At 45.1% G+C, this 23,960-nt stretch overlaps 1 protein-coding gene and 1 long non-coding RNA gene across 4 annotated transcripts in view; one reads left to right on the forward strand and one right to left on the reverse strand.

Annotated features, from left to right (window-relative positions):
* MERTK (MER proto-oncogene, tyrosine kinase) overlaps positions 1–13,432 on the reverse strand; it is a 51,650-nt gene extending 38,218 nt beyond the window's left edge. For all 3 annotated transcript variants that reach the window (XM_080998126.1, XM_080998127.1, XM_080998125.1), the window contains exons 1-4: positions 13,243–13,432; positions 7,454–7,901; positions 5,143–5,243; positions 3,115–3,288 (exon numbers count right to left, since the gene is read on the reverse strand). In XM_080998126.1, the coding sequence (XP_080854252.1) occupies positions 3,115–3,288; positions 5,143–5,243; positions 7,454–7,901; positions 13,243–13,294 (775 nt within the window). In that variant the 5' untranslated portion in view covers positions 13,295–13,432. The remainder of the gene's footprint in view (positions 1–3,114; positions 3,289–5,142; positions 5,244–7,453; positions 7,902–13,242) is intronic.
* Positions 13,433–13,648: 216 nt separating this feature from the next.
* LOC308472968 lies at positions 13,649–17,296 on the forward strand. Its single transcript, XR_013983835.1, has 2 exons — positions 13,649–13,894; positions 16,411–17,296. It is a non-coding gene; the product is annotated as an uncharacterized lncRNA (long non-coding RNA).
* Positions 17,297–23,960: the final 6,664 nt, after the last annotated feature.

A 23,960-nucleotide genomic window follows, 5' to 3' on the forward strand; every position in this document is an offset into this window, starting at 1 on the left:
TGAATTCCTATGCCCTACAAATAGCCCAGAGATGCATTTTAAATAAAAGCACACATTCTACTCATGTAAAAACACGCTGATTCATGGACCGACTGTGGGCCGGATTTAGAAGGCAATTGGGCCAGATCTGGCCCCCGGGCCTTAGTTTGCCTACCCATGTTATAAACTAGCTGGCAGGAGTCCAAAGCATCAGGAGAGGACAAAGGCAGAGGTTACACCAGGCAGGGGAGGGGCTGTGGGCTACCATATCTTATTGGGACCACGAATGCCATCTTCCTTGTCAATTGGCCATGCTGGCTAAGTCTGAAGAGAGCTGGAGTCCAATAACATCTGGAGGGCCACTGGTTTCGCATTTCAGGATTACACCCCTAAACCTGGGCTTGCTGACTGGGTTTTCTGAAGGCAGAAGGAAAGAGGTTTCCCCTCTGCCCAAGTGAGCTGCCTGTAATGCAATGGAACTTACTTTTGAGTAGACTTGCATAGGATTGTATTGTAAGGCTATCCTATACACACTTACTCAGGACATTCTTCCAATCGGCACTCGAATATGTGTTTTTTAGACACTTAGGCTTGTAGAAAGGGCAATACAAGTTTTTTGTTACTACAGTGATAAAAGGTAAAGGTAAAGGGACCCCTGACCATTAGGTCCAGTCGTGACCAACTCTGGGGTTGCGGCGCTCATCTCGCTTTATTGGCTGAGGAGCCAGCGTACAGCTTCCGGGTCATGTGGCCAGCATGACTAAGCCGCTTCTGGCGAACCAGAGCAGCGCATGGAAATGCCATTTACCTTCCCGCTGGAGTGGTACCTATTTATCTACTTGCACTTTGACGTGCTTTCGAACTGCTAGGTTGGCAGGAGCAGGGAGCGAGCAACGGGAGCTCATCCCATCGCAGGGATTTGAACCGCCGACCTTCTGATCGGCAAGTCCTAGGCTCTGTGGTTTAACCCACAGTGCCACCCGCGTCCCTACTACAGTGGTACCTTGGGTTAAGTACTTAATTCGTTCTGGAGGTCCGTTCTTAACCTGAAACTGTTCTTAACCTGAAGCACCACTTTAGCTAATGGGGCCTCCTGCTGCTGCCACGCCGCCAGAGCATGATTTCTGTTCTCATCCTGAAGCAAAGTTCTTAACCTGAGGTACTATTTCTGGGTTAGCAGAGTCTGTAACCTGAAGCGTATGTAACCTGAGGTACCACTGTATAACCACTGCTTTTCCATTCATTCATTCTACTTAAAACTCTACCTAGGGTGGCCAGATGGAAAAGAGAACAGGGCTCTTATACCTTTAATAGCTGTGTGCAAAAGATGGATGTTCACCAGGTAGCCAGCTATTAAAGGTACAGAAGCCTTGTCTCCCCCCCCCCCCCAAATCTGGCCAGCCTAGTTCCACCTAAGATGGAAGGCTCTGGCTTTGGGCAGAGGTAAGATTCACTTCTTGAGAAGCAACAAACCAAAAGCAGAAGAGACAACTAAGGATTCCCCCCCCCCTTTATGTTGCTTGGGTGTAAAAAGAACAGCTTGTCCTTTGCAGAAACAATGTGATCCACCCAGCCCTGTTGTTGCCCTCCCTTTTAGTGGGGCATTATTCCATCCAAGCCCTTGCTGAAACTGATGTGAGCTGAACAAGCAGCAAGGCTTGGCAAAATTCGCCTTGTGGCTTCTCCTCCTGTGGGAAGTGCTGTGCAGTCTGGCTGGTGGGTGGACAGAGTTATTTGTAGATGGCTGGGGTGACCTGATTTTTAAAAAGACAACTTCCTTCTTTTACTTATTTTTTTTAAAAATAAAACCAAGGAAGAAAAACTTTGCAGAGTTTAAACAGCAGGAGTTTTCCTGATGTTTTAAGGTCTGCAACTTTTCCCCCCTGCCAAAAATCTGTATCTCTCCAGGGATAACTCAGCGGAAGGTTCTCCTCATTCCAGCTGAATCATGGGAAGATTAAAATACCACACTTGGAATCACGTACCCAAAGTTAGATAATTTAACGTTGCCTTAAATTCTGATCCATTTCATTTCTTAATCCACCCATCCCTCCTCCTCCTTGGAAGAAGGCAATTTTAAAACTAGCCTGCTAAGAGACTAGCAGCTTGCACTTCCATGTTAGATAAAAGTTCTCCTCAATGACCAGCATGAAAACACAGACTAGTCTCTTGGCAGGCTAGTAACTTTGGTACGTCTAATTTACAAGACTGACAGAAGCACAGGAAGCTAGAGTTGGGTTCCTTGCTGTCATCTAGTCCATCCTCCAGGTCAATGGAGGAATCGCGCAGCTACAACACCCCTGAAATATGACTGCCCAACCCTGCTTAATACCTCCAGTATGGAGAGTCCTCACCATTGTGCCAAGGCAGTTTCTTCAACTGCCAAACAGCTGTTACTGATGTGAGGTTTCCAGCCTTCTTCCTGCAACTCCGAATAAATTTCTGAAGAACCTCAGATTTCCCAAGCATGCAGTTTGCAAGGCCTTTGGCTGAAAGCCAAGCAAGATAAGCAGCAGCTCGCTTCAGAAAACAAGACGTGCGGCCATGGAACGAGGCGAGATTTCATTCAGGTCAGCAGAAAGTAAAGCTCAAAAGAAACACTGCAATCTAAGGCAATCCCTGGTTAACTGGAGTTCGTCTTCTTTCTCTCTTCGAGTTCTCAAACCTTGAAAGTGACTTCACTGAGAAAATTAGCCAAGCTATTTAAAAATGGTTTTAAAAAAGGAAATGCCTACCACATTCTGCAATACTGAAACGATTTTCTCAAAGGCTTTGGTAAGAACCAGATAAGCCACTTGAAGGGACCACACCCATTATAACAATCCCCTAAACCAAGGAAATTGTGTGGCTATCTCAAGGGGGAAAAATGCCACAAGGGGCCCTCCTTTTCCCCCAGCAATAGCTCTCTAGAACAGCCTTCCCCAGCCTTCAGTTCCCAGAAGCCCAGACAAAATGGTCCACAGTCAGAGATGCTGGATGCTGTGGTCCAAAGTATTTGGATGGCATCCGGTTACAGAGAGCTCCTGCATCTTTAATGCACAGCAAGCAACACCTGACGAAACTCCTTCTTCAACATACCAACTAAAGGCACAAGAGCCCATCAAACGGACTTGTCTCAAAAACTATTCGGCTCACCTGGCACGGCCAAGACAGACGGAGAAATGTCAGCTTTCTTGGTAATTTGGCTGCTGTTCCAATGCCAATGAATCGCAATGGGCTCAGGGGGCCCCACAGCATGGCAGGTGAGATTGAAGGGCGTGTTCCGGGTCACGTTCAGCCCCTGGGGCTGCTTAATGAAATACGGTAGTCCTGCCACGCAACAGGAGAAAGGATGGTTAGGCAGACTTAAGCGACCAAGTGCAAACTCCAAAGAGCAAACTGTAACGACACAGATCAATAGGGATGATCCCATCATGGCAAACTTCAAATCTGGAACCAGGGTGTTTGTGTGTGTATCCTGGGGTTTTTTTTCAGAGCAAGAGCAATTACCGTATTTTTTCGCTCCATAGAGCGCACTGGACCATAGGGCGCACCTAGTTTTTAGGGGCGGAAATAAAGGGGGGGAATTATTCTCCCCCCCCCCGATCCAGGAGCGGTGGCAAGATTGCGCACAACCTCGCCGCCGCTCCCAGAGCTTGCAGGGCTAGGGACAGGGGAAGCCCAAGCTTCCCCCGACCCCAGCCCCCAGAACAGGCAGCTATCCGCAAGCCTTCAGAGCACAGCGGGAACTCCCGCCACACTCAGAAGGCTTGCGGATGGCTGCCTGAAGCCTGGTGAGCACAGCGGGAGTTGGCACTGTGCTCACCGGGCTTCAGGCTGCAGCCTGCTATCTGCAAGCCTTCAGAGCCCGGCGGGAACTCCCACCGCACTCAGAAGGCTTGCGGATGGCTTGCAGATGGCTGCCTGAAGCCCGGCGAGCGCAGCGCCAACTCCCGCACTCCGAAGGCTTGCGGATAGCTGCCTGAAGCCTGAAGAGTGAGAGGGGTCGGTGCGCACCGACCCCTCTCGCTCTCCAGGCTTCAGCGAAAGCCTGCATTCGCTCCATAGGACGCACACACATTTCCTCTTCATTTTTGGAGGGGAAAAGGTGCGTCCTATAGAGCGAAAAATACGGTATGTCATCTGCCGGAGAGCCAAGGGCAACTGGCAGACCCTCCTTGCTCCTCTGACAAGTGAACCGAGGTGATAATGAGGCTTTAGCATAAAAGAAGGGCGAGAAAGAGACAAATAAGTGCAAGGTGGAAATTTCTTTCCTTTTCTTTGATGGGCTTCCCCCTGCCCCCTACCATTTTAATTGGTAACACTTCTTTTGCAAGAAAGCTTTTAATTAGAAACGCGAACTGATGACGTATCTTTTGCTAAAGCGTTTGAGAAGTCGACCCCGTGGAATCAGAAATAAGCACCACTGAGATCAATGGAGCATCCTGAATTTGTGGCTTGGAGTGGCCACTGTGATTTGCTCCCAACACTTCAAAAGTTACCACTGCATGGAAAGAGTCCCAGATTCCTTATCCCTGGTCTAAAGAGAGGGTTTCCTTGAGGAAGCCCCACTACAGTTCACAAGCACGGGTGAACTGTCCAGAAAACACGATTCTGCCTCTGACGGCACAACTCTGTGCACTTCTACTCAAGAAGGAAGTTACACTCCCAGGTATGGATTGCAGCATGATCCTGACTACCTGGGCATAGGGAAAGTGAGAAGCCAGGAGGCAATACTGACCAGGCTATCCTGCAGTTCAAACAAGGATGCCTGCCCTCTGTTCTGGAAGCACATGGATAAAATACTGTATATGCCTTTTTGAACGTAACATGGGTTGCAAACGGAAGACCGTTCATACAAGGGGTCTTTTCTCTCCCCTTCTCCCTCTTGCAGATCCCTTTACTCTTCAAAAAGCTTCTCCACAGGATCGGGGCGATCTACTGACCTTTGTAGGCTATGCCATGTGGATTTGCCGGAAGATAATGGGGAGAAATTGCCTGAAAATGGCATCTTCCTCCAGGTTTGTCTGCAATTTCCCAAACTGGTTCTGCATTTAGTTCATTTTCCCCCCTTCCAGTTCTCTCAGAATAGTCACTCTCATATTTGTTATACAAAATCTCCCAAGCTAGCTATTCATCCACAGTTTTACATTATCAAGTGCTTTCTTTCAAATCTAAGCATACCTTCCAACAAAACCAAAATAGGATCTGACACGATTTCTTCGCTGTTGACTTTCAGTTTGCAGGTGTAGGACCCATTATCAGAGCGTAGGACATTGGGTATACTGCATGGGAGAAGTGGAGGAAAGACTTAAAATTTGGGTTTTTTATTATGAAAAAAATTCTATTCCACCTTTCATACATGGTAAGAAGACAGTGTATTCCCCCCCCCCCACAAAAAAGAACAATAAAATTGCAATTCAAAATAGAATGGCCAGTAAGTTACCGGTAATAAGAAACCAATGGATGGTATTATTATTATTCAATACTACCGAGCGCCAAGAAGACATAAAAGTTCATTGCACACGATTGTTAAATTATGGGATAATTAAAATATACTATAATTAAAATACACAATAAAATGATTCAATTGAAACATTAAAATATAACTGCCCATGATTAAAATGTGCAATAAAATAGCACAGCAATAAAAACAGCAGGCTCTTGGCTGTGAGTCCTGGAAGACCTGCTCCCTTCCTTTGCAAACCTTTTCCCACCTGGCCTGGAAGGGCAAGGCCCGGACTGACTCCAGCTACAAAATATGAGGCTGCTGAACAGAATCTTGGACGGGGCTGTTGTTTAGGAAGTTTTGTTGGGGGCAGGTTGTCTCTGCGAAATTTTTGTACCTGCTATTTTGTATCTGCTGATTTATGTGGAAATTGTTCGATTTGGTTGGTTTGGTTCAATTTGATATTTTGTTTATTCTTCAAGACTACTATTGTTATGTTTGCAGTTATGTAATTTTTTTTAATATGCTATAAACTGCCTTGAACACAGTTTTAACTTTAGAAAGGTGGTATATGAATAAAATGATTGATTGATGGTAAAGACATCAGCGTAAACAGGTGCATCTTCGGAGGCCAGTGGAATGCCAATTAAGATGCAGTATCCCATGGAATGCAGTCCCTGCTTAAATACAACACTGGTGAAAAAGTGTGCCTTTGCATCAAAACAAACTAATTGGCCATGTTAAGGTTACGTGGGTTCAATCTGTTGGTTTCAGCGTCCTTACTGGGCCATGGAGTGGCCAGTAAAGGCGCAAGAAAAAAAGAGTTTTCAGCAAGTGCCAAAATTGCATCAATGCAGGCATTTGTTACAATTCAGGTAGACAAGGGGTCAGCCAACCTTTTCGGCAGGGGGCTGGTCCACTGTCCCTCAGACCTTGTGGGGGGCCAGACTATACTTTGGGGGGGGGAATGAACGAATTCCTATGCCCCAGAAATAATCCAGAGATGCTTTTTAAATTAAAGCACACATTCTACTCATGTCCTAAGTCTCCTGAGGCTTTATGATTCTAACTCGTGCTTTTCCATAAAGGATAAAGGTAAAGGGACCCCTGACCATTAGGACCAGTCATGACTGACTCTGGGGTTGTGCGCTCATCTCGCTCTATAGGCCGAGGGAGCCGGCATTTGTCCGCAGACAGCTTCCGGGTCATGTGGCCAGCATGACTAAGCCACTTCTGTTTTTGTTTTTGTTTTAATGATATTTATTGAAAGAATTTTTTTTTAAGTTACAAAAGAAAACAAAGTAGAAAAAGAGAAAAACAAGCCACTTCCAACCATACAAATACACAAAATAAAAGAGAAAAAAACAAAAAGACACCACAAAAATTTAAAAACATTTAAAAACAAATCCATTATTCTCAACTCCTCAACTGTCATTACCCTCTTTCCTTGACCTCCTCCTCCTCCCCTTCCTTGTGTCCTGGTTGTTAATTGTCACAGCAAATCCTTTCCATATTTCATAATATTCTGTCATTACATTACCTTAAACTATTTTAATCTTATCTTACTATAAAAAAACCTTGGAACTTAAAACTTAAATCTTATTTTTACCAACTTCTCATAACCATAATATTCTTACATAATTCTTTAAACATTTTTACTAAAGCCAAATAATTTCATTCCAACATTTTTCTAACATTCATCAATTTTATAAAACAGTCCTAGTAATGAAAAAAATAAATGACTAAGCCACTTCTGGTGAACCAGAGCAGCACGCGGAAACGCCGTTTACCTTCCTGCCAGAGCAGTACCTATTTATCTACTTGCACTTTGACGTGCTTTCGAACTGCTAGGTTGGCAGGAGCAGGGACTGAGCAACAGGAGCTCACCCTGTCACGGGGTTTCAAACTGCTGACCTTCTGATCGGCAAGTTCTAGGCTCTGTGGTTTAACCCACTGTACCACTGGTGTCCCTTTTGTGCTTTTCCATACTTTCAAGATATTAAGCAGCTGCTGACCGGATTTTTGAACTGCACAGAGGTTACTTACTTGAAAGTAGATATCATGGTGGTCACTTCGTTGTCATCCAACTGAAAATACTGGCTGGCTATCCTATCGGCACCAACGAGCTCCTTCCCATTCTTCGACAAGGAAATGAGCACCGAGTCGTGGTTGATTAGCCATTTAGGAACACTGATAGAGCAATTAAACTTTATGTCCATGTGCTCAGCAACCACGATACTTCCTACTGTAGGGTTGAATTTAAACGACCCAAGAGGGTGAGCAGTGTTGCCTTCCGTAGACGTGAGCTTATTCGTTTTCACAGTATTGGAGTCTACGGGACGTGTCGGTGCATAGATTGTGGGAGTGCTATTTATCCTGACCTCCAAGGAGCGGGGAAATCGGTGTGCGCCATTCGAGTCCTTTAAAGGTGAATGTGGTTTTATGGGTGCCGACGAGTTGAATCCCTTTGCTTCTTGTTTCGCTTCAACAGGACCTGCAAATTAAGACACACGGTTTTGTCAAGTTTTGTGTTCCAACATTCTCAACAAGGCTACACACTTTTAAAATCTCCCCTTACCTGCAGCATCTTGCCTTTGTCTACACTGCACGATGGAATACAGATTTTCAGATGGTTTGAGGGTGCTGGCAGGGGAGGCAACTTTGCAAAGAATCACAGACTTGGAAGGGACCTCAGTGAAGGCTGGGCCATTGGGGCAAATGGGGCACTACCCTCTCTCAAACACAGCCTGCCTCCACGTATCCCACTCAAATAATAAGTTATACATTTTAGATAATATTTTGACCCTGGATCCTAATAGCGCCTTTTCAACCTGCGAATTCTTTTCCGCAAATCCATATTTTTTAATCAAGCTTAAATATTGAACTCAACTGTTGATAACATAACCAATCTGTCACATGATCTTTTATCTCTCCATACTCTTTCAATTTGTAATCCTCCCCAGTGACAATTAGCAGGTCTCTATATGTACTCCATGGACGCGGGTGGCACTATGGGTTAAACCACAGAGCCTAGGACTTGCCGATCAGAAAGTCACGGTTTGAATCCCTGTGATGGGGTGAGCTCCCTTTGCTCGGTCCCAGCTCCTGCCAACCTAGCAGTTTGAAAGCACGCCAACGTGCAAGTAGATAAATAGGGAAGGTAAATTGAGTTTCCGTGTACTGCTCTGGTTCGCCAGAAGCGGCTTAGTCATGCTGGCCACATGACCTGGAAGCTGTACGCCGGCTCCCTTGGCCGCTAAAGCGAGATGAGCGCCGCAACCCCAGAGTCAGCCACGACTGGACCTAACGGTCAAGGGTCCCTTTACCTTTACCTTTATATGTACTCCAGTCTGTCTGTATGTTATTCCCCCCCCCCTTACCAGGGCTTCTTCTTGCCAGGCACATCAGTGTTTTCCTTTCTAATAGGTTTTTATATTTCCCCCATACCCTAAAGAGATTTTTCCTGATTACGTGGTTTGAAAAGCTCTTATATATCCTAGACTTCCTGTACCACAGGCACACATGCCATCCAAATATTAGATCATGCCCTTCCAGGTTTAACAGGTGGCTGTTCTTTAGTAAGATCCATTCTTTCAACCAGCATGAACATGATGCGTCAAAGTATCACTGTAAGTCAGGGAGGGCAAAACCACCTCTCTCTGTCAATTATAATTTTTTGTTTTATCCTGGGTTTTCTTCCCTGCCAAATAAACTTAAGATATATCTTTCTGCCATTTCTTAAAATTTTGAATATCATCAACTATAGGTATGGTCTGAAATAGGAATAGCATATTTGGGAGTCTATTCATTTTTATTGGGCGTTCTGTTTTGGTGACAGTAGCCCTGGTTTAAGGAGCCATTTGGTGCTGGAGTTTCAAACGCTGAGTTCAACCAAAATATATCATCCTGTAACTGAAGTCCATTCTGTCCCTCTGGGGGGGAGGAGTACCAGCCGTTGCCCTCTTTTATGGGGCAGCCCTCTGGGGATTTGAAGAATGCTGCTATCAATCTCCTTCTCAGCTGTCTTAATTCTCTGGGTTACACAGATCCATCAACATCAACTTTTCCTCATAGGATTTCACTCCACCAACCCAGAGGGCTAGCTGTGCTAGGCCCATTTGCCCTGTACATTTTAAACAGTATCATACCAACAGCCATGGCTTCCCCCCAAAATCATGGGAGCTATAGTTTGTTAAAGGTGCCAAGAGGGTGCTGGTATCCTCACAGAGCTACAGTTTGTAGAGTTCCCTCAGAAGAGGGATTGATAGTTAAAACTATTCTCCAATTTGTAGCTCTGGGAATTGTGGCCATCCATTCTACAGAAAGAAAACAGGAGGGATTTGCGCTGTGTGCCTGAGCAGCAAATGAGTAAGTGCTGTTCAGCAAAAACTGAAATGCAGCACGCCTGAATATGCTTAATAATTAACTAAACTTTTTGCTTGAACTTTGCCTGTGAAGAATTGTGAACGTTCGTCCCAATTGCTCATGGCTACTCAAGGATTTGCAGCCCCCACTGTTAAAGGGCAAAAGACACCCACAGTGCCATAATGTGTGAACCATGTTTCTGTGAAAAAAACAAAAACCAGTCAAGCACAAGTACAAGCCAAGCAAGTCTCTTTCCCCATCTGCACTATGCCTTTAAAGCAGTATCGTACCCCTTTAAACCGTCGTGGCTTCCCCCAAAGAATCCTGGGAGCTGTAGTTTGCCAAGGGTTTCTGAGAGGACCCTATTCTCTCCATGGAACGACAATTCTCAGAGTGGTTTAGAAACCAATCCCTTTTCACTTGTGAAAATTACACCTATAAAACCAGTAAAACTTTAAAAAATGAATACAGTCATACCTCATGTTGCGTTTGCTTCAGGTTACGTGATTTCAGGTTGCATCCCGCAATGACCCGGAAGTACCGGAAAGGGTTACTTCCGGGTTTCGCCGCTCGCGCATGCACAGACGCGCAAAATGATGTCATGCGCATGCGCAGACGTGGCGAATTGCGGCCCGCGCACACGCGGGTTGCATTCTGCTCATGTTGCGAACGGGACTCCAAAACGGATCCCGTTCGCAACCAGAGGTACCACTGTATAGGTAATGGAAAGATATGTGTTGGTAGGTTTTTCAGGAAGCTTTCAAAACAATGTAGTGTTGACTTCTGCCTAATGCCAAAAGGCAGGGAGTTCCAAAGTTTAAGCTCTGCCCACTAAAGGACTGATTCCAATGCGGAACAAACATTAAGGGGCACTTGTAAAAATCCAAGTTTTACTTCCGTTTCACTTCTGTTATAGGCGAGATTGTGTCTATGCCATGACTCAGGGGTGTAGCGTGGGGAGAGACAGGGGCTGGAGCCCCAAGAACATGATTTTGAGAGGGCACGAACCAGGCACCCCCATGCAGGGATCTCTAACCTGCCTGCTGGTGGGGGTCTCTGGGCCCCGGAGCCTGGCCTGGCCTTCCCGCCACGGACCGAGCCCCCTTGGTGAATGACTGCCCAGCAAGTGCTGGGGGGATGCGCCCACAAAGGGCTATGTCAACTGGTCTGGTTTTCCCCTGCATGGGCAGGCAGGCAGCGCAGCCCTGTGAACCCTCCTTGCCCCACACCTGCCCGGCGGGGGTAAGGGTTGGGCTGGGCGTGTTGGGTTTTGTTTACCCTCCATGCCCAGCCCCTGGTCCCACCTAGTACAGTGGTACCTCGAGTTAAGAACTTAATTTGTTCTGGAGGTCCGTTCTTAACCTGAAACTGTTCTTAACCTGAGGTACCACTTTAGCTAATGGGGCCTCCCACTGCCGCCACACCGCTGTCGCGCAATTTCTGTTCTCATCCTGAGGTAAAGTTCTTAACCCGAGGTACTATATCTGGGTTAGCGGAGTCTGTAACCTGAAGCGTCTGTAACCCGAGGTACCACTGTACATGTGTGCACGCCAGGTGCACGCCAGGTGCCAGAAAAGGACACAACGCTGGTGCTATGACTTCACCAGAGTAAACCACACTGAATGTTATGTTAGGAGTCGAATACAGTTTCCCTGGACAAAGAATACTGGGAACAGTAGTTCACACCTCACAGAGCTACACTTCCTAGCACTCTTAGCAAATGACAGTTCCAGGGATGCTGTGGGGGAGGTCATGGGCACTGAATGTGCTTTAATATACAGTGTGGATTTGCTCTATGTGGCATGCATTTCCTATCATATGTAGACGTGCCGCGGAGCATTATATACAGTGGTACCTCAGATTACAGATGCTTCAGGTTACAGACTCCGCTAACCTTCAGGTTAAGAACAGTTTCAGGTTAAGAACAGACCTCCAGAACGAATTAAGTTCTTAACCCGAGGTACCACTGTAATTTCAGTTCTTTGCATGTGCAACTTGTAACATACAGTACATGCCTTGTTAAGGAGTGAGTTTATTTGGTGCACACATCCCGCTGCAGTGTGTATGTATATCTAGGGCCTCCAAGAAACTCAGATGAGAATCTTTCCCCCCCCTTTTTTTTTAAACAAAGCTCACAAAAATCTTGTGAGGGTAGGTGAAGGTGAGAGGCAGACCACCCAACGAGTTTCACAGCTGAGCTATACTGTAACCACTGACCGTATCACTTGGATTAGAAGCACATTGTGCAATGCAGCCCTTTAAGGCAGGTTGAGAAGGTATGCATGCAATCCACTGCAAGGATAGTAATCTACGGCTATTTCTGTCCACAGCAACTTCTTGGTTTTGCAACAATTTTGTTTTGTTTTATTGTCCCATTTTCTGTGGATTGTTCATGCGTACGCCGCTTAGAAACGTAAACAATTAAGCAGGAACATAAATGACTGAGATGAACAAATAAATAAAAGTAAGTTCCCCTCTGCCTGCTTGGCTCCACCCTTCCTGTGAAGGCTGCCAGGGGGGAGAAGATGTGATCCATGGCTGGAGCAAACATCAGGAGGGGATTCCGGGCAAAGTCAATTGGATGGAACAGAAGTGCCAGGCAGGAAGAGAGATGTCCAACAGCTTTCTTCATCCCACTGTGCTCCCCAAAGCAGCCGCACACCCCCACCGGGTCAGTTATCTATAGCAGCTACACACTGTGTTTATCTCTGTATACATTTGCACACTAAATTTAGGAATTCATTGTATTCCTAATGACTGTTCAAAAGGAACCAATGGCCAGGCACTGCTCCCACATATGCAATGGAAACTGTGGCCAGAGCAAGGAGAGAGAGTGTGTTTTGTGGGCTTAATTTATGGAAAGTTGGGGTTGGTACTCAGACCTACCGAAAGGAATGGACCTGCCTTAATCGGGTTTGTTCATTCCAACGAGTAAAACCTTCGCTGAATACCACCCTTTTTAAAACCTTGCCTGGAAGTTAAGGTCTCTCTACTCGAGAAAACACTATTCCAAGGGATGTATAAGAAGAGATGGAGGCAACCAATCTCTGATCCCCCTCAGAGATCTCTCCCTCTCTCTCTCTTTCTTTCTTTCTTTCTTTCTTTCTTTCTTTCTTTCTTTCTTTCTCTCTTTCTTTCTCTCTTCATTCACAGGCAGGTGCCAAGCCCGAGCTGTGCTCGGATTAAAAGCGAGGACAAAAGTAATCCTCTTCCCCCCGCCCCACTTTTGCAAACTCCCTTTTCGCGCAAAGCGCAGGAGGGTGGAGGGATGACGTTCCCCCCACCCCGAGTCCCAGCGCCTTTCTGGAGCCTACCAAATGCGAGGGAATGAGACACCCCCAAAACGAAGAGTTGGAAGACGGGGTAACCCTGCCGGGGCCCCCCAACAACACCTTTCCGACATCCAACTAACTCCTGTTCCAGCACTTCGGACGCGTAACCAAACGCGGGAGGGGAAAGAGGCGCCTTACCTTTTGCGCAAAAGGCTGACGCCACCAGCAGCAGCCCCCAAAAGCCTCCCATGGCGACTTGGAAGCGGGCTTGGCAAGCGTCCGATCTGGGCACCACCGGGTCCCCCGCTGGCCCCGCTCCAGCCCCACCAGGCCACCTCCAAAGCCGGGTTTCCCTCCGGAGCTGCCGGGCGAAGAGTCCCCGGGGCGCACAGAAGACGCCGCCGCAGAAAATCGCCCTCTCCGAGCCGGAGATCGCTGACCCAAAACAAAAGTTCTGGGCGAAACTTGAGCGGAGGCGGGGACGGAGAGAGGTCCCTCCTCCTCCGACTCCGGGGCGGGCGCGGGGAGGCGGATTTCGGGGGTCTGGGAGGGTTGGCCTCCTTCTGGTCGGGCAAGAGAAGGGGCTCCGATTCCCACCAGGGGGCGAATAGTACTTGGATGGAGAAACGCAGCAGGTCGTACAGGAATCCTGAAGCGCCTTAAAGGCTCCCCGCGGAAGCTTGCATGCTTGTGGCAGGAGCTTTTACGCGCTCTCTATCTCACACACAAACACGTACGTAGAGAGGATGGCATTGTAAAGCAGCCCTCGCCATGTTTTGGACGAAAACTCCCCATCGGATGGGAGTTGTCCAAAAACATCTGGAGGGCGCCAGGTTGGCAAACGCGGCATGTAAACAGTAAAGCCTTCAATGCAAAGATGTGACGCGACTGTGCAAAGCTGAAACGTATACAAGATGTGAATCGCGGGCGCAAAGCTGTCAACGTTTCCCCTTTTTTTAAGGGAAATTCCCTTATTCCGAATAGGATTCCTCGCAAGAAAAGGGAAAAGTTGATAGCTATGCGCGGGCGTAGCCGAGATTTATTTGGGGGGGGGCAGAATTGAGTTATCAACAATGCGATGGGTCAGTTAGTTAAGTATATATTAATTATCTGCTTGATTTAGGGTGGGCACCTGCCCCCCTGCACTCCCCTGACTATGCCCACGATGTGAATGGTTACCTTTTAACTTGTATTCATTTGAGCTTCGCACTGTGAAATTTTATCTCCTTTGCCTGACCTTTTGACTCCACTGTTTACGTCGTCGTCGTCGTCCCCCCCCCCCGCCCCCGTCCGGATCCCTTTGTCTGTGTGTGGATCTGCCCGGTTAGAATCCGCTTTGGCATCTGAGGAAAGCTTATACTCAAACATCCTGCTAGTTTCTAAGGTGCCAGAAGACTCCCTTTTATTCTGAAAAGGGAGATAGCAGGATCTCACCTGGCTGCTCAAATTATTGGGGTGGAGTGATGCTAACCTTAGTTAGTTTTAAGCCAACTACAGTGTTACCTCGGGTTACAGACACTTCAGGTTACAGACGCTTCAGGTTACAGACTCCGCTAACCCAGAAATAGTGCTTCAGATTAAGAACTTTGCTTCAGGATGAGAACAGAAATTGTGCAGCAGCGATGCGGCGGCAGCGGGAGGCCCCATTAGCTAAAGTGGTGCTTCAGGTTAAGAACAGTTTCAGGTTAAGAACGGACCTCCAGAACGAATTAAGTTCTTAACCCGAGGTACCACTGTATGTGGCATAAGATTTTGATAAAATTGTGGTGAGTCAGGGTTAGGGCTTGTTTAGGCTTCATTACGGCCACCTTTACCCCATTTTGAGCACAGATCTCAACTTACCAGCCAATGATAGCATTTTAAAATTATTATTTAAAGGGCTTCCCTTTATCTCGAATGTTCTAAACTTCAGGGCAGATCTGCACCATGTATTTAAAGCACATTTAAATCTGTGTCAAATGTGCTTTAGATGGTGTGGTATACGTACTTTTTATTGCCCATCTCTGTAAAATGTTCTCTTTTGATTATTGATAATACTGCATTTTAAACTTTCTTTTCAGGCAATTGTTGTATCTCAAAGTGGCTCACATAAACTAAAAAGCAGGCCCTGTCATCGGGTTTACAAGCTAAAAGGACCAGAGCCCCAAGGGGAGGGGAGGGAAATGTGTACTTCAAGGCTAGAAAAACGTGGCAAGCTGCAAGAATTTATGGTCATATTCTCACATCATATGTTTAAAGCCATGTCATAGGAGTATAGCATCTAGATCAAGGGAAGTAATAGTGCCACTGTATTCTGCTCTGGTCAGACCTCACCTGGAGTACTGTGTTCAGTTCTGGGCACCACAGTTCAAGAAGGACACTGACAAACTGGAACGTGTCCAGAGGAGGGCAACCAAAATGGTCAAAGGCCTGGAAACGACGCCTTATGAGGAACGGCTAAGGGAGCTGGGCATGTTTAGCCTGGAGAAGAGGAGGTTAAGGGGTGATATGATAGCCATGTTCAAATATATAAAAGGATGTCACATAGAGGAGGGAGAAAGGTTGTTTTCTGCTGCTCCAGAGAAGCGGACACGGAGCAATGGATCCAAACTACAAGAAAGAAGATTCCACCTAAACATTAGGAAGAACTTCCTGACAGTAAGAGCTGTTCGACATTGGAATTTGCTGCCAAGGAGTGTGGTGGAGTCTCCTTCTTTGGAGGTCTTTAAGCAGAGGCTTGACAACCATATGTCAGGAGTGCTCTGATGGTGTTTCCTGCTTGGCAGGGGGTTGGACTCGATGGCCCTTGTGGTCTCTTCCAACTCTATGATTCTATGATTCTAATAACACTTTAAACAGTCATGGCTTTCCCCAAAGAACTCTGGGAGCTTTAGTTTGCTAAGGGTCCTGAGAGTTGAGGAGACCCCTAGTCCGCTCAGAGAGTTACAATTCCCAGAATTCCCTGTGAAGACGGATTGTTAAACCACACCTGGGACTAAGTTTTTTAATGCACTAGAAGCTGATATCATCTGTGAAAGGCTTTTCTGGCGGGGATGTCATGGGGGGGGGGCATGGAGAGGAAAAATGGGTTTTCTATACTTTTAACAGTTTCACAATCACATTATAAAACTGGACAGTTTTCTCTTTTTAAATGGCTCCCAGATTATAGATATAAGCAGTCTGTATATAGTCATGTCTATAGTGTGTCCCGGATATAAAGTACCTTTCAAAATTAAATAAATAATGGTGAGGCCAGGCGGGAGGACAAGCAAATTGTTCCCAGATGCCTTTTAACGTCTGGGAAGAAAAAAAGAAAATGCTTATTCAGTATACAGTCCAAGCTGCACTACTGGCAGATATTGAATTTCTGCTTCTCTCTCTTTTTAGCCCTGAAAACGTCTTGACATCTTGAAGCAATCAGCGGCTACGAAAAGGCACGTGCCTCCGGCAGCCAAGGGACAAGCAAGACGTGACAGCAGTAACAGTCTTGAGTGCCAGGCTTGGATCACAGCAAACTGTGTCTCTGTGTGAATTTAAAGCACAGAATGGGCAGCAGGGTGGTGTTTATGTGTGCCAAATCTTTTCCCTGGCCAGGCCTCTTCCCTCTAACGTTGCTTCTGCCTGATTTTCTCTCCGTGGGGCTAACTCCCACTATGGGCCCCTTTCGACATCCCCTTTTATTATGGCACATTCAAAATCATTTGTGTTCATGATATCGAGCCAGTTATACCAGTGATGTGCAATGAATTTTTTTTGGTAGGGCTGTACAGTGGTACCTTGGGTTAAGAACTTAATTCGTTCTGGAGGTCCGTTCTTAACCTGAAACTGTTCTTAACCTGAAGTACCACTTTAGCTAATGGGGCCTCCCGCTACCACCGTGCCGCTGGCGCACAATTTCTGTTCTCATCCTGAGGTAAAGTTTTTAACCTGAGGTACTATTTCTGGGTTAGCAGAGTCTGTAACCTGAAGCTTCTGTAACCAGAAGTGTCTGTAACCTGAGGTACCACTGTATGTAGATTTGGTGACTCCATAGTTGAACCACCTGCAAGGCAGGAATCTCCATTCAAGCATCCCTGGCAGAGGCCTAAAAACCTTCAATGAAGGAGAGTTCACAACCTCCCATGGAAGCCCATTCCCCAGCCGGTCAATTTGCCAATTCCTAGCAGCTTGCAAAAAGAAGAAGAAAAGTTTGGCTTGGCTTTGTTTTTTGAAGAAGACAAGCCCAGAGGTGGAAGGGTAGGTTCCTCCTCCCAATTAAAAAGCTATTTTTACACCCCTTTCTTTCTTCATCATCTCCCTTACTATGATTGTGCTGTTGCTGGTTGTGGCCTGTTTCTGCTGATCCTTCAGGTTCTGGCAGATTGGGACTGGCGGTTTATTATAACACCATGCTTTCAAACACACACACACACACAGAGAGAAAGAAAGAGAGTGGCTGAAGGAGGGGAGGAAGGAAACGAGATTATTAAGGTTGCAGGGGTCTTATATTCCACCAACTGCTATTTCTTACAAAATGAAGGAGAAGGGGCTGCAGTTCTGCTTCAAGCAGTTGCTTCCTGCTCAGGTGTGTGCATTGCTTTGCAGGGTTGTGCAATTTTGCAGCCTTTATGGAGGTAATCAGAGAGAGACATGCATGCACACACACATAGATGGAGCCTGGAGGCACTGGCTAAGCAGGTACATGGGAACATTAAGGGGACTCGGCTAGAGCCACTAGTTCATGGACCGCACGGCACTGAGTTATACACCATCCAGCTTTCAATGATATTTGTGCCTTCAAAAGTTTGGGGGCATACTGAGTTGTACGTACTTTATACCTGCTGAAATGAATGAACCTTGGGTGTCAACGGGTCTACTCTGAGTAGGACTAGACTGAATACCATCCACTGCTTTGTTTTCAACGAGTGCTTGTCCTGTAACTTCCTGTTGAAATCCTGCTTTTCTACAACAAATTGGTTTTTTTTAAAGGGGAAGGACCCACTTTCATTAAGCTGCAGCACAGGAGTGCCTCTTCAGAAGATAATAATAATAATAATAATAATAATTTTTTATTTATTTATATATTATTTATATACCACTCATCTGACTGGGTTGCCTCAGCCACTCTGGGCAGTTTCCAACATATATAAAAACATTAAACATAATAAAACATTAAAAAACTATCCTAAACAGGGCTGCCTTCAGATGTCTTCTAAAGTTTGTATGGTTATTTATCCACGTGGTTCGGGAGTCGCATAACTCCGGACCCGCCAACATTTCTCCTATGAAAATAAGGGACGTCTTCAGGAAAAGCTGGACATTCCGGAATCAGATCAGAAACCGGGATGGCTTCTCTAAATCCGAGACTGTCCTTGAAAAATAGGGACACTTGGAGGGTCTGCAATGATGCAAAAACACCAGGGAAGCATCTCTGATGGACTAATAAAGTATGGATGGTCCAGTATAAAGTAACCACTAATGGGCTAGTATTGTGTAGGTGACATGTTGCAGAATGTACCCACACAAAAATGGAGCAGTTTGGAGGGACCCTATAGGAAATATATATATATGTACAGTGGTACCTTTGGTTACGAACTTAATTCGTTCCGGAGGTCCGTTCTTAACATGAAACCGTTCTTAACCTGAGGTACCACTTTAGCTAATGAGGCCTCCTGCTGCTGCTGTGCGATTTCTGTTCTCATCCTGAGGTAACCCGAGGTACTACTTCTGGGTTAGTGGAGTCTGTAACCCGAAGTGTTTGTAACCCGAGGTGTTTGTAACCCGAGGTACCACTGTATATATACATCTATCTGGTGAGAAGGAGTTTCAGCTGCAAAGTGTAATAAAAATTTAAGGTCTTATATGTATAACAAATGTTCATAAATGTACCAATGTCTGGAGCAGCACAGGAAGACCTTCCTGAAACCATTTTGACTTCCTGAAAATACCGTATTTTTCGCTCTATAACACGCACCCGACCATAACACGCACGTAGTTTTTAGAGGAGGAAAATCCGTAGGCATGCCACCCGTAGGCATTCCCTCCATAATACGCACAGACATTTCCCTTTACTTTCTAGGAGGAAAAAAATGAGTGTTATGGTGCAAAAAATACGGTATTTTGACTCCCAAACTGACCAAATGAGGGAAGCAGCAGCACCCCTGCCTCCACTGGACTTTATTTTCTCTGCCCCACCCTCCATTTTATAGGAAAATTGGTGGTGACCTGATTCTGACACAGGGTCACGGTGCCATAACATCAAGATCGACCCTTGAAAAATAACAAAGCAAAATGTGAAACTGCTGTTATAAGACAGCAGGGGGAATTGTTTCCCCCTTCAAACTAGAATTCTTAGTTTTGCTGTGTTCATGTGGGGCACAACTCCTTCTGTCTTTACTAATTTTAAATTTCTACAGATGTATGGTTAGGGAGAAGGCCTGCAGCCAAGATGCTGGTTCTTCTTTCCTTTTGCTTTTGGTTTGTTTACAGCCTGTATAGCCCACTCTTCATCAAATGTTTTCAATCCCAGAGTGCGGAACCAAGTAATAAAATTAAACAGAGAGAAACAATATACAGAAATCGCCAAAAATAAAATTAAAAAATCGTATGAGCAGGACAACTAAACAATCCTATCATAAGGCAAACAAGCAAAATTGCAACAATGTAAAATAATATTTCCAATTTAACAAAGTTAAATTGCCTCAAGGTCAGCAGGGCTGCTGGGTAGTGATGTTTGGATGGCCCTATTTCAGCAAATACCTTTTTGCAAATATTGTTGTAGTCTTGCCTTTTGCTTGAATCCAGTGGCTTACAAACCATCCTCAATAGCAAAATCCTGCTTATACTAGAATCTTCAGGGAACCCTTCTCATGTCGACTTCTCTGCCAAGGAAGAAATTGTACAGATTTACTAATTTGTATGGCCAGATTGGGAGTCCTCTAAAAAGACTTGCATTTCAATTCTCAGGTTAACAAAGAGTTCTGTTGGAAGCTGCTTCTTTTTTTAAGAGTTAGTTCTGCGCAGCTCCTGCAATGTGAGACCGCACTATTGTAATCACTTCTGAAATTTTTAAAAAATGCTTGCTTGACACCTACTGCCACCAACTGGAGATACAGTTGGCTTGTCATTACTTCATCACTTATTTTCAACTTGTGGCTGTTCAAAGAGCGGATATGCTCCTTAAAGTCTGCATCTGTTGGCACCAGAGTTTAATTAAAAGCAATGCATCAAAGGGAAATGAGTTGCCTTTCTGAGAAGAGATTAACAGTCTGGTGATTAGATAACAACTGGAATAGCCAGGCTTCAGGGATGAAAATTCCATTGCTGAAGAGCAGTCACTAAGTGTGATTTTCTGCTAAGGATTTTTTTTTGGGGGGGGGGGTTCAGTTTACATTTAAAGGTGAATCTACTTGAATCACACTATCTGAATCAATCTGAGAATCAAAATACAGCCACACTTCAAAATTTGCGGTTCTCTGCATCTTGCAGTGCAGTTCTCCAGTCAAGTTATGTACTGGGGTAAAGAGTTCCCTAAATGCATGTATTAGTGAAAATGCCATACAAAAAAACCCTTTTATTAGGGGGAAATTGCTTTGCAAAAAAATGTGTATATTAGGCACATTTGCACAGAAACATGTGTACATTAGCCGAAATTCACACCCAAATGCCGGTGGATTTTAACAAGGACTTTAAAAAACAAAATAATTCTGTAATATATAGTACTATATAATATTTTCTGCTATATTATTAAGATATTGGATGTTGCAATGGATTGTGTTAGGTTACATTTTAATGATATGCTGATTTGTATATTCCACTTCTTTTTTGTACTATTTGGATAACTGGTGACGTTATTTGGCTAAGCAACAAAGCTTTGGATGTAGAAAGAAAGGAGTGACATTTTATTCTTTGATTTCAGTTACATGTGATGCAAACTTCCCATTGGTTATCTCAGTATTCCAAAAAGTGGAATACTCAGTTCTCATTTAATTAATGTGAATGTCGTATTTATATTTGTGTAAGTTGGGAGCATTGGAAAGTGGAGCAGGGTACTTTTTTTAAAAAATCAGCAAAACAATGACTATATTTTGAGCACAGTCACAGAATGTATTGTTCACTGGGGCTGAGCACCTGAATAGATTCTGCCCCTATGTTCTCAATGAGAAGCCAGAGTCCCATTCACAAACTACAACGGACATTGCTTGGCATATTAACTTGCTGGGTCCACTCCAGGGACTTGTCACCACGAAGAGGGGTTTTACACAGCTGAGCCTTATTAAACGCTTGCATAATTGTGGCTTTTGTATTCCACTTGGTGAAAGTAACTTGGACTAATAAGTGTCCAGGAAAATAATGAGAACTTGGTTCCAGGGTATGTTGAAATTCGAGACGTGTGCTTGTTAGCCATTTACTGGAACACCAAGACAACCACTGTTCAAGTTAGCAACATGCTCTATTGAAAGCAAGGAGAGAACTCTACATTGCTTTGTTTCAAATGGGGGGGGGGGAGAAAGGACTTCTATCAGGCTGATCCTATGAGCTGACGTGTGAGCAATTAAGCTCATTGGATCAGGCAGTGCTATCTCAGCACATATTTGAGGGCGCATTTGGCACTGTGATGTGACTACAGCATCTGCATGGTAATTGCCATTAGTTTGGTGCCATTATGCCCAGGCTTGTGAGATGGTAGCTAGTTCTCAAGATCACATAACACAGATCAGTTACTCAGAAGAGTGAGGAAAGGCCTCAATGGCTGTTGTGGTTCCCCTCTGGGCTCAACCACCACCACCTCCAAGCTGAGGCTGCTGCTCCTCTCACCTTTTGGCTTGCTTGGAGAAGCCAACTAAACAGGTAGCAACAGCAAGGAGATGCTCCAGGGATTGGCAGTGGGTCCCCTACTGGGATATGAGGCTCAGTAGGTGCCCAGGAATGCTGAACCCTGTCACCATTCAAGGCCCTCTTATTCTCTAGCTTGGTTGTATTTAGAACCTGAACTCAAAACCCTTTTTCTGCCTGGTCCAATGATGTTTTAGGCACAGATAATGACAACTGAAATCTGTGTACCTAATTCTGCACAGAATTAGGCTGTTACTTGGAAGGAAGGTTCTCCAGTTTCCGTGGAGTAAGTATTATATTTAGGGCTGCAGCCAGCCATTACATCACCTTTCAGCTCTCAGGCAAACTTCTGCTACCTTCACACCTTAGTGTGTTTGCATCACTGGGCTTGCAGCTGGTTTACTTTGGGCCAGAACTCCACAGAACATAGCCCCGGGCCTTGCTCTCATTTCCAGGACTCAACAGGGCAGCATGTGACATAATAAAAATAGAATTTGTACTGAGTAGTTTTCCTTTCTCAAATGAGGAACTATACGGAGAAGATCTTGTGGCCTCACTAGGATAAGAAATAATAGCAAGAACTATTGGCAAGGTTAATTTCCCTTGGCTTTCCATCTTGCAGTATCCATAACATGGAGACCTTTTCTCCTAAAGTAGCTGGGTTTATTTTTTTATTAAATAAGTGATATGCGTCCTGAAGCCTGAAGTGGAACAGTCTATGCCACCACCTCAGGACTCAACCACCTGCATGTGTGGAGCAGCCCTATACTATGTATGCAGCTACTTTGAAGTAAGATCCACTGAGTTTCAGTGATACTAGCAAGTTAAGTGTGCATATACTGTAATGGTATAGCCATCTTAACCACTAGGTGCCAGTGTATTGTCCCAGTTGCCAGCACAGTTTTTCTTTTTAAAAATTGTTTTTACTGATTTTCATGAACAACGAAGGCACATATAACCTGTTTGCAGTTCCTAGAGTTCTCTCCCCCCACCCCGCTTTGCATTGTTTTGCACAGCTGATCTGATGACGCTCATCTGACAGCAGCAAGAAACCAAGTACAGGATTTTTTGCTCTATAAGACTCACTTTTTCCCTCCTAAAAAGTAAGGGGAAATGTGTGTGCGTCTTATGGAGTGAATGCAGGCCGCGCAGCTAACCCAGAAGCCAGAACAGCAAGAGGGATCGCTGCTTTCGCTGCGCAGCAGTCCCTCTTGTTGTTCTGGCTTCTGAGTTTCAGAATATTTTTTTTCTTGTTTTCCTCCTCCAAAAACTAGGTGCGTCTTATGGTCTGGTGCGTCTTATAGAGCGAAAAATACGGCATTTAGTCCCTAGATTCAGGTAGGTAGCTGTGTTGGTCTGACGCAGTCAAAATATAAAAAATAAAAAATTGTCCAGTAGCACCTTATAGACCAACTAAGTTTGTTCTGGTATACGGCAAGAGTATTGTAAGCCCAGAAATGGAAACAAGAAGAAATTCCGACGAAAGAAGAATGGCAGACAAAATTAATGGACTGTGCAGAATTGGACAAAATGACAGGAAGGATTCGAAACCTGTGGCACCAGAGATTTACAGAAGATTGGAAGAAGTATATGAATTATTGGAAGAGCAACTGTAATCAACAAATTACGCTAGTAGGACTACAAGAAGTTTTGTAAGGAGAAATATACCAAGTGTTACAAAGTAGAAAAAGATATTGGTTATGAGTTTGAAATGTAATAGGGAAGATAAGAAATGCATACTGAGAGATTAGATTGGAAAATTTTCAGACAGAATTGATGGAAGTCAAAAAATTGAATAAGATGTAAAAGTATGTTTAATTACTGTTGAAAATGATATGTTAAAAAAACTAATAAAAATTATATATTTTAAAAAAAGTTTGTTCTGTATAAGCTTTCGTGTGCATGCACACTTCTCTACAAGGTGTTACTGGACAATTTTTTATTTTTTATTATTTTTATTCAGTCACTGGTCCTCGTGCCCTCTCCAGGGACTGTTGCCCTGCCCTGCCCTCTCTTTGCTGCCCTAGCAGCTGGGGGAACCCCGAACGCCACCAACCCGCCCCCCCCCCGCACTCCCGCGCTTCTCCCCCTGGCCAGTTTGCGGCGAGCCCCGCGCTAGTCCC

This window comes from Podarcis pityusensis (assembly GCF_964106645.2).
Source record: "Podarcis pityusensis genome assembly, chromosome: 3".
Lineage (NCBI taxonomy): Eukaryota > Metazoa > Chordata > Lepidosauria > Squamata > Lacertidae > Podarcis > Podarcis pityusensis.